An 11310-nucleotide genomic window follows, 5' to 3' on the forward strand; every position below is an offset into this window, starting at 1 on the left:
TTTGCTCCCATGGAAGCACTGGAATGTATCATGTTTAGAAAATATTATGGTGGACATTTAATAATGTTTGCTCCCTCTCTGGAAGATAATTATTCAGATTAAGTGCATAGCAAATTAGTCTGAGGATTTGAGTTCCTTGGTTTTCTGATCTCAGCCAACAATAGAGTGAATTCTTGGTGGTTTCCTCTGAGGTGACCCACACCTGCAGTATTTCAGAGGATGCGTTTGTCTGTGCCTACTCCAGTTCACAGATGTCTACTGCATAACCCTGCCTGCTTTACAGTGAGCCAGGAGAGGACATTTGCTATCCAATGTTTTGTTACTTTTGCCACTATTTTGTGCAGTTACTGTTCTTAGAAAAACATTTGGGCAGTCCCTAAGCAAGTTTCTCCTTTTGATAAGAATGTTACAACGGTAAATGCCTCCTAATCCTTCCAGTTCCTCACCCACTGCTCCTCACTTCCACATCATCTCCAACCAAATACTAGGCAGACTGTTGCCCTTCAGCTTGAAGATTTAGGCGTGTATTATGACATTTAGCCTGACTTTATCACCTCTTTCCAAAAAGGGGATTGGTATTTAGGCTTCTTCCTTTCTCCTCCCTGAAAGTTCCATGGCTGCCCACATTTCCCACAGGACATGTCTGTATTGTGGGGGCCAAGACCCTACAAGTCACATGTTGAATGCTTAACTTGAAGAGATCATTGTCCTTTTTTAGACATTGCCGTGTAGCTAGCCATCTCAGCAGAAACACCTACTCGATTTGTAAGGAGCTTTGTGAAGTTACAGTTCCATGAGACAAAGCTCCTTTTCTAAATATATAAAGCATATCTTACAACTGCAAAATGGAAAGCATCTTGATACTTTCAGGTCATCTTTGGGCTAAGACAAGATTTATTTGCACTCTGAGTCACCAGTTCATCTCTCTCCCAACGCTCAGTGTGGGATGTTTATTTGGTAGGTTCCACATTCCTCCCTCCAGAAGGAGTTTAAAATGAGTATGTTTTAATGAAAACCCTGTATGATGCTGCTCCTGTGGTCCCTGTCCCCATTCTTTCTGCAGCCATCGTTACCAGGGACAGGAGAGACTATGTCAGGAGCAATCACAGCAGTAGTGGTGCAAGAGGCTGGGGCAGCCACCGTGCCAGTCTCTGGCTACCTATTCCTTATCTTCCAGAATGGGCTTCATGCCCTGGAGAGCCAAGTAGTTTGTAATGCCAGTCTTGTCATGTTTTGCTTCAAAGGTGTAAAAGCTGATGGCCAGCTACAGCCTGCATTGCCAGTGCTTTGCTTGAACTCATACATAGCACTTCTTACCCATGTGTCCTATAAGAAGAACTTATGGAGGAAGATAAACATCATTACCCTGAACTACGAATGGATAAATCGGGCACCAGTAAATTAACTTGACCAGTACTAAATATGTGGCCACTGTCACTTAGAGGTACAATCCAGGTCTCTCAGTGTCCTGCCAGCACCTGAGCCTTTGTAAGGGGGGTTAGACAACAGTGAACATGGGGCTGCAGCAGCTCCCTCCCTGCGTCTGCCAGCCAGGCTGAAGAGGAATGAGACAGGGGAACACAAAGAGGAGCAGAAACGGCTGGATGGCTTCTCCAGTAGACTTTTGTCCATATGATGTCATTGCCCAGGATATTCATGCCCTACAGAAGTAATCTTCTCTAGCCCAGTTCTAAGGCTCAGCTATTGGTTTGTGGGGCTTTTTCTGAGTTAGACTGAAAACCCCTTCATTCAAGTGCCACAGCCTGGAATGATTCATGTTAAATGGGACAATGCAGAAGAAACATATCCTAACAAGTCATTCATAAGTCAAAATGGGATCCATATCATGTGGGTTCATTTTCTTCATTTCTGCTAAGACTGTACTTTTTGACCAGTGGCAGAAGTAAAGCTCATAAATCTGGTGAAGCAGGTCTCACAGGCCTACCACATTTGAGCAGGAAAAATAAAATGTTATAGTCCTAAGTATATAAAATAATGCCATGGAAGGAGGACTGTGATTTCAATAGCACTTTGTCCTATTGCAAAGTAGAACCACAATCAATTTAACAATAGACAGTCATGAAATGGAAGTCCTTACTTCTGCAATCAGAAAGCATTAAATCTTAATTCCTGCTTATGCAATTGTTAATAGTGTTAACACCTTACAGACACCTATAATGAACTACAGCATTTCAAAACCATTCTTGGGAATTCCTTAATTTGGCATGAAATGGAAGGGAAGGCACTTTTGCATTCACTTCATCAGTTAAAAGAACCTAAGCCAGTGAGGAGGCAGGAAATTCATAGATGTCCTTCCACTGAGCCTGACATTTTTTTCTGAAAACCATCCTCTGCTTGCAGAGCGTGGAGAAAGTGCAACATACCTAATCCGCCTCCCCCACCCACTCCCCTGAAATAATATTGAAAATGGGCAATGGCTTGGAAACGTGCTAAATCCTGGAAATGTGCAAATGGTTCTTCTCTGATTAGGAGAAAGTCCACCTTTACCCAGCAACATTTTGGTCCACTTGGAAGTAGAGACACTTGCTGGTCTCCTCACTACGCAGCTGGTAGTGCTACGATGCTGCCCCAGCCTGGCTTTTCTGAAATGGAGTAACCCAGTGGACTGTATCAGGAATTTAGCTAAAAATGTCATTATGAAGACCTGCAGCTAATTTGCATGTAAACTGTTACTCCAAGCAAGTTTATACTAAGACATGGCAAATTACTGAGCAGTTGTACCAAAACAGCGAAACAGTATTAATCTATTAACACAATACTGATCCAGGACTTTCTGCAGGACTAGTCCTGAGAGAGGCAGACCCATGCTGGCTGGCTCTAACGAAGCTCAGCAGAGACTAGTCATGACTGTTGTTTGCTTGCTTTTTACATACCTGCACAAACCATTCTGCGTGACTTAAATTACCTTCGAGAGTTCCATGCCTTTTTCAAGACTACCTGGACCTACCTTTGTGTGACGGACTGTTACCTGAATCAGCTGGGACTGCTCCCTGTGGAGCAGCTGTGACCTATTCATGGACCTTGAAACTTGTTCATTTATGTACACTGTAATTCCTTTACCCAAGTAGCAAGTGCTGCATTTTCCAGTAAAGCCCATTTCTAAAGAAAAACACAAAAAACTATCTGCAACAGTAACTAAAGCTCCAGGCTGGTGTTTAAGTGCACCAACTCCCTTTCTGCTTCCCCAGTCTTCCATGTACAGAAGGGACTTCTTCCCATCAAACTCATGCAGACGCTTTTTAGAAGAGGACTTTGTGCTTAATTAGTATTTTCTGTAGCTGGGGAACTCAGTCCATGACAACTCTGTAAAAGCTTCCTCTATGCAGCAAGTAACTCTACGCGTCAGCGATAGCTCTACTGTAATATCTGGGTTCACTTTCCAAAGCTGGGTCACTGGTACATGCCCTGGGACAACATCCAGCCCTGCAGCTCCTTTCCTTCTTCTGCCCTGGTTTCCACATACAAAAATCGAAAAGGAACATGTATGCGTTTCAATAAGGTCCTTCAGTGTGGACAATTTGGAACTGACTATGAGATTTATCGTAGACAAAACCTTTGTCTTTGCAGGATTGGGGACACATGAAGTTGTATCTTCTTGTGTACTTTGGTCTTGATGTTGTAATACAGAAAAAAAACAAACCCTTTTTCTGAGCCAACATGTTTACCTACACATTTAAAATTAAATTAATGAAAAAAAGCTCTTTGGCAGCTTATGTTTTGTATTTAAAAGAACAAAATCCTTTCCTCTTCTGTATCATCTCATGTGCTCCACTTCTGCCATCTAATCATCTTTAAAATGCTGCAATTCTAGTAACACCAGCACAAACAACAGAATGCAGGCTCATCCATCCAAATATGTTTTAAATTAGAAGCTAAATATTTAGTTCCCCAAAATTAAAACAAAAATATCACAATAACCCCTCTACAACATGATTAAATGCTATGTTCTATGTTTTAACAATACTAGCAGCATAGGAAAATTGACTGCATGTTCCTTCTCCGCATGCGTCCTTCACACACTATGTATAGTAGCAAAACGTTTTAGTTTGTTCACTCCTTAAAGCTTTTCATGGAAACAATTCATTAAAATTAATGAAACTTTACATTTTGTAAAATATGTCGAGTATCACCAAATGTTTCTGGCCCTGCAAAATCTAGTCAAGCGAAACAAACAAAATGCTTCTCATCAAACAAATAGGTTTATTAGAGCATGTTTCCACGTTTAAAATGTGCAATGGTTTTACAGTTTCTTGCTTCCTTCTTTTTTCATTAGTGTGTCCTCATGATAACCCAAAGCAGCTGTTAAAAAAAACCCCGCATCTTCACAGATGAACAATTTAAAAATATGGGCCGTATCTTCCAATGTTACAATTATGTGAAAAAACAAAACTCAGTATTTACCAAAAAATGCTGGAATCCACATACTTCTAAATAGTGTTGTCAATTTAATAACAGAAACTGTAGAACACTCACAGGGTATATTCATGCTGATAAGCCCCAAGTGTAAGCCTAGATTTTGTAGCATATTTGGAAGAAATTTAAAATTATAATTTTTAGTCTGTTTACTTTTTTTATATATATAGTTCATTACCCAGCTTAGTTTTATTACCAACATTATTCTACATTTGTTTTCTCATTGTCTTCTTTGTTTGAATATAAAGTATAATAGAAAAATAATTCAATTCTGCAAAAATGAAAATTCTGTTCATTCAGCTAATTGCTTTTTAATATAGATTTTATGTACAAAGAAAGTAGTGACACAAATAGGCGAAGGCTAGTGTACTTAAAACATTTGCTATTTCAGTAACCGTGAATTACCTACTTGTGAAATATATGCAGTACATATCATGTGCACAAATACACACACACCCAACACCACTGCATGCATTTTTTTTGGACTAGAATATAACTGCAAGTTCACAAACCTTCACCCAGAACTGGTGAGGGTTGTAGTCACACCTTGTACTAAAGGTGGTCAAAAAGATAGTGTGTTAAATATAAGCCATTCTACGATACTGTCCTTTGGGTTCTAGTGTTTTGAACAACAACAAAACATTAGACTGGATTGCTCTCCTGAAGAGCAGAAAACAATAACAAGAAATGTAGAGAGAAGAGCTAAAATTTTCTGTAGTGACAATAAAACCCTTTTTTTTTTTTTAATTATTTTTTTTAGCTATAATCTTCCCTATTCTTTGTCCAGAATAGTCAGTGATGTGTCTGGGAGCTTCTGGAGTAGACAACAAGTTGAATATGATCTTATCCTGCATCTAGCTCTATTATTTTTTGCTACTGTTATGGTGACAGACATGGGGCTGGCACCATCCTCAGTGAAAGCTACAGTGGCAGCCCCAGTTTCTTCTCTCCTCAAGCAATTAGAAAAACTATCTTGTTTGTCTGGTTTTGGCAGGAAAGACAGAAACCTGCTGTTGAGGTTCCTCCTTGCAAACATAAGCATGCACATTATGCAGCCGTGCACATGTCCCACTGCTCTAGCAAGCCAGCAGGACTACCAGAAGTCCTGCATGGTGCCAGCAGAACGGCTGGATTTCAGGACCCAGAGAGCTCAGGAAAATGGTGTAGGCAGGCAGCTGTGCTTCTCAAAGAGATCCTCTGGACTTTAAAACCAAGCAAAACTTACTCAAGGAGCTTCAAACATCCATCTCCAGGTAGAAGACAGACTCCATGGAAAGATATAACAGGACTATTTACCAGCTATAGAAATTACATTTGACTTAGCATGCATTGTAGTGAAAACAAGCGTACCTTGAATGATTTATAATTAGTAAATGTGTTGCGATGACTTTTTATTGCAGTTTACTGCCAATTTCAACAACTATATTGTCATGATCTGATAAAAAGCCCCAACCCAAACCAACAACATTGATAAATTTTATATGTTCCCAGAAAACCTGTAAGTCGATTCTTAGATCTCTGTCTTGGAATATACTGATTCTTCAGCTCTTACCAAACAGCCACATTCATCCAAATTTATGGGGCTATTTGCTTGATACCCAAATGTGGCTTGATCCTAGCTGTCTTAGTGAAGGGAAAAAAAAAAAAAAAGATACATTTCTTACCCATAAAGCAAGCGGTTCTGGTACTTACAGGTTTTCTTGGTGTATCTGTTTGTAACAGTGCTGAGCTAGTCATAGCTTATCATACTTATCATTTTTTTAAAATTAATTTTAAAAAATCAAGCTGAGTGCAACAATACAAAATAAATATGCTATATATGTTCCATCAACATGAAGAGAAAAGTCTCATCCTAAATATGAAACCCCACGATACACATACAGACATTGACAGCACTGAAGGATTTGCCTTCACAAGGGCTGTTAAATTTTATTAACCAAAAATTGCTAGAGCTTTACAAGATAAAGCAGTAGATCAATTAAATTCCCAATACCTCAGAGCCTGTCTAACCATGCTCCTTATCTGGACAGTCAGAACTTTCTCCCAAGTCTTTTCTTTTTGTGTTCAAGACTAAATTGTGATCTTGCTCATATCATCTTCTTTCCCTGTGACTTCACTGGACAAACATAAGAAGTTTCAGGCATTAACACTAGAGAGTGGAGTTACCCCAGCACTTGCCAACTCCACTATTTTTACTGCTTTCAACAAGCAAACAATGCACTTAGTATTTTAAAAACAAACCCCCCCCTAAAATTATAATAAATTCTATTTAGAAAAATAATTGCTTTCGTGTTGTTACGCCTTCCTGATCAGTTGTCCAAGTCCTAAACACCTTTCAGAAAACAATTTACATGCTGCAGACTAGTTTATCGAGCAATGCAGTCTTTTGTCTTATGGCCATCTTAGTCGTTCCTTGTTACCATGACCGGTGCCTTTGAGCAGCGTGAAGTGCTATGCCGTACCCTTCCCAAGCACTGTTAGGGGGCTGCCAGCCCTGCCTGCCCCGGTGCCTGTCTCAGGTTGGAATGGGGATGAAGCTGGTTGATTTGGAGTGGGGCGACTCTCTCCAGGTGTTCAGGCTGTGGGTTGGGCTTCTGTTGTTGGTAAAAGAAGTCTGTCGCCTGCTGTTGCTGTTTGAATCATCTTTACTCAGTGTTTGCTTTATTTTTTGGCAGCAAGGGAAGCTCTGTATGCAGTCTTGCAGGAGATGCCCGCTGAAGAACATGTAGATCCACGGGTTACAACAACTGTTCAGACTGGCCAGCAGAGCTGTGACAGTAGTCGCTGTGTTTTCAGAATCTGGGGAGAGGAGAAGAAAGCAGTTTAATCATCAAAAGAACATTTGCACCATTCAGTCAATTGCTTCATTAACTGTTGGATTTATTTGCCTGAATAATTCTAGTTCTAAATGTTGAGCGGCAGCATGTGAAATTAGTAACACGGACATAATCGGGAAAGTTCTTATTTATGTAAGGCTGCCATTGAAGTCAACGGGAGTTTGTCTGAACAGACTTCAAAAAGCAGTGACAGAAGTTATGGGGCAATCCATCCAAAATAATGCTTTAGTCCTGGTTCCACTGATGTTTATCCGTATGTTGCTAAGTTCATGCTTTAAATACTGAACAGTTTTTATTCAGACTTTTGTTTTAAAACTGGTTACCCTGGGAGGTGATGGCAAAATTCCCACTGATTTCCCACCGCTCTCAATAGTACTGAATTTTGCTGTATACATCTGCATGCTGAGAAGTATTGAATGCTCAAGTAACTACTGGCTTGTGAATCACATCTGGATTTCAGACAAATTTTACTTACAGGAAAAATGCAAGTTAGCACTATGCCATAAAATAGTTACGGTCTTCTACCTTCAACAACTAGTTAAATTATCAAATACTCTAAATACGTATGTAGGCTAATCAATTATTAGCGGCCTCTCCTTGTAAATATTGAATCTCCAAGGAAGTATAACTGCTGTGTCATGAAGTTCCACAGATTTAAAGAATCTCTTCAAACAAACCTAGCTAATAGCCATCTGTTCAATTTCTTTTGAAGTAAAAAAAAAACCCAACCAAAAAAACAACCAAAAAACTATTTATCTACTGCAAGCCTTTATTTCTCTGTAGGGACCTGCATGTTAGGCTTGACTTTGGTCCCATATTAGGGGCAATCAATGCTCTCACTACAGTAAGTGATAATTTGGGGATATTTTAAAAAATTAAGAAATTATGATTTCCAGTATTTTGATTTGCTGCTTTCTTGTTATGAGGAAAAAGGGTACACGTTACTATGTTGCCTGCCGTTCCCTGTGTAATAACTTTTAAGCTCACCAACAATTTCCAGCCAGGTGGAACGGCAGGTCAGGTATCTCCAAAATACCAAACTGCCCCTGTTCCAGGGGAACTGGTGGCTGACTAAGGGAGCTCCTGAGAGGTGGCCACCTCGTTGAGAGGAAGGGTTCAGGGTGTGCTCAGCCCCATTATTAGACAGCAAGGACTGAACGTGCAAGGCAGTTGCAGGGAAGAAGGCTTAGTAAGATCCCTGCTCGTGTAATTACGCGTGACATATAGGTGCGTCCGCTTAATAATAACACAAATCGTTTCCAAAGTTTTATTAATCGGCGGTGGATTTATTAATCGCATGGAAGAACGCGTTGCTGGCTCAAACGATCGCTGCGTCCGTGTCAGCTGCCACTGGCGGAGCTGGCTCCGGGAGAGGACGCGGCGGCGACTGCTCCATCCCAGGGCCCCGCCGGCACCTGCGGCCGCGCCGCTCCGCCGGCTGCCGCGACGGGGCGGGCCCAGCGCCGCCGCGCCCCGCCCGCCCCGCCCGGCAATGGCCCGGCAGCGGCCCGGCAGCGCGGGCGGTCCCGAGGGCCCGCTCGCTCCTTGCGCTGCGGCGGAGCCGCTGTTCCCCGCGGGGAGCGAGCGCCAGCACCTGCCCCAGGCTCGGCTCAGGACCGCGCAGCGCCCCGCGAACGGCGGCCGCGCCCCCGGGGGACCCCAACGCGTGCCGGTGCGAGCCGGTGCCTTCTCGGTGCCCGCCGGAGCCTCCCCGTCACCTACCGACCCAGGGGAAGCGCTGGTCCCAGACGGACCACATCTGGATGGTGAAGAAGGGCGCCCAGCAGACGACGTACGCCGAGACGATGACGAAGGTCATCTTGACGGTGCGGATCTTGGCACGGGAGATGGTCTTGACGCTGCTGACACAGGGGGCGAGCAGCAGCCCCCGCCTCGGGCCGCCGCCGCCCGCCCGCCGCCCGCCGCCCGCCGCCGCCTCCCCCGGGCGCGTCTTGCCCCTGACGTTGCGCCAGATGTGGTAGCAGATGAAGCCGTAGCAGGTGACGAGGATGAAGACGGGCGCGACGAAGATACCGCCGGTGATCCAGGTGATGTAGGCGCGGGGCCCCCAGGGCATGATGAAGTGCGCCCAGCAGTCGTAGACCTGCGAGCCGCGCTCCACCTCGCTGAGGGAGAAGATGAAGTACTGCGGGGTGCTGAGCAGCAGGCTGAGCGCCCAGGCCGCCGCGATCATCCCGTAGGAGCGTTTGGTGGGCTGCTGCAGCGTCTTCAGCGGGTGGCAGACGGCGATGTAGCGGTCGGCGGTCATGGCCACCAGCATGTACGCCGAGGCGAACATGCCGAAGACCTGCAGGTGCTTGACGACGCGGCAGAGCCCGTCGGGGCCGTGGAAGCGGTGGGTCACCTCCCAGCAGAGCTGGGGCAACACCTGGAAGAAGGCCACCACCAGGTCGGCCAGGCTGAGGTGCCGGATGAAGAGGTGCATGCGGGACGCCTTGCGCGGCGTGCGCCGCAGGGCCAGCAGCACGCTGCCGTTGCCCACCACCGCCACGGCGAAGGTGACGGCCAGCACGGCGATTTCCAGCTTCGCCAGCTCCTCGTCCCGCCCGAAGGGGTCCCAGCCGCCCAGGCTGCCGTTGGGCGACCCCGACCACGCCTCGGGGCTGGGGCTGCTGCCGCCGTCGGGCTCCGCCGCCCGCCACCGGCTGCCGTTCCCGGGGGAGGGCGCCGCCCGGGGGGAGCCGGCGCTCCCGGCCAGCCGCATGGAGGGGGCTGCGCGGCGGGGCCCGGCCCGACCCGACCCGGCCCCCGCACGCCCGCTCAGCCTCCGCAGCCGCCGCCGCCGCCTCCCCGCTCCGGCGGCGAGGAGCGCCGGGCCAGGTGCCTTTATCCCCGCCGCGGGAGGCGAGGCGGGGGGAGCTCCCGTGCCAGTGGCTGCCCGGCCCCTGACGCCAGCCCCCTCCTTCCCCCGCTGCCGCCGCCGCCCCGTCCGCGCCCCGCGCCGCCCGCCCCCGCCGCCCCGGGAGCGCTCGCCGCGGGGCCGGGGCCGCTCCGCCCCACAAGTGTCGCCCCGAGCGGGGCCGAGCCCCGCCACCCGCGCCCCGCCAGCGCGGAGCCCGGCCGGGCGGGGAGGCGACAAGGGGCGGCGGGGAATGCTGCTGGGGTCGCCGCGGCGCGCCCGGGGCGCTCCCTCAAGGCCGGCTAAAGCGGCGCTGAAAAGTTTCATGGAGAATAAAAGCGTTGCCGTGACCGTGCAGAGCAGAGGCAGGGCTGCCGGTGTCAGCCTGCGGGCCCCCGAGCCCGCTGCCACCGAGGCGGCGGGGGCGGGAGCTGGTCGGTGAGCAGTGCCGTGTCGGCTCTGGGAGACATCCAGCCCAGCCGGCCCTTTGGCATTTCACGGTCGTGCAATAAACCCTAGCAAAGGGAATGATGAGAAAAAACTGCAGAGTTTGAAAGCACCCCGCTAAACCAAATCACTTTAAAGGTTTCAGGATTTCATCTAGGATGATAAATGTCATCCGGACGTTTAGCATATAGGTCTAAAAACGTTTCTGCAAGCAGATCAAAAATTCCTCATTTCCTTGGGGGTTCCTGGCAGCAGGTCCATTAAATCTCAGTTTTAAACACGTTTGAGCCGAAGAGTTTTCTTCCTGTTGATAGAGGGACTTGTGCAAATTCTGTCCCCGTTGTCATGTCTGTGGATTTACACCCTGCTTTCACCAGAACCTGAACTTGACCCTTTGTTTAGAAACTCCTTCCTGAAGCCACACGAAAATGCGTAAGATTATGACAAAGAAATAAGGCATTGCATGCCAATCCTACTTTGCTTTTAATAAAACTCTCTGGTTTCACTCATATGTGACTGCAGCTAAATTTAGTTGCCAAAAATATGTGAACTTTGCCCTACTGGTTTTACAGGGAGAAGGAAAAAGGGTGAAGAATCAAAGAGTAAATCTGACTTCTTCAATTAAAAAGATATTTCCAAAAGTTTTTACTCTAGAAGAGTCTTCCAGCTTAAAATACAAGAAGATGATGTGCTTCCCAGCATGCTAGAATTGTGCAAGGCTTTATCCCAGGC

The 11310-nt window shown here is 46.4% G+C and overlaps 1 protein-coding gene across 1 annotated transcript; it reads right to left on the reverse strand.

Annotated features, from left to right (window-relative positions):
* Positions 1–2585: 2585 nt before the first annotated feature.
* Positions 2586–9996, reverse strand: AVPR1A (arginine vasopressin receptor 1A; the record flags this gene model as incomplete). Its single annotated transcript, XM_080391867.1, has 2 exons — positions 2586–7233; positions 8994–9996. The coding sequence occupies 2 exons, from the start codon at positions 9994–9996 to the stop codon at positions 6950–6952; spliced, it is 1287 nt and encodes a 428-aa protein (XP_080247993.1). The 3' UTR covers positions 2586–6949.
* Positions 9997–11310: the final 1314 nt, after the last annotated feature.

This window comes from Falco punctatus, assembly GCF_963210335.1.
Source record: "Falco punctatus genome assembly, chromosome: 6".
Taxonomy (NCBI): domain Eukaryota; kingdom Metazoa; phylum Chordata; class Aves; order Falconiformes; family Falconidae; genus Falco; species Falco punctatus.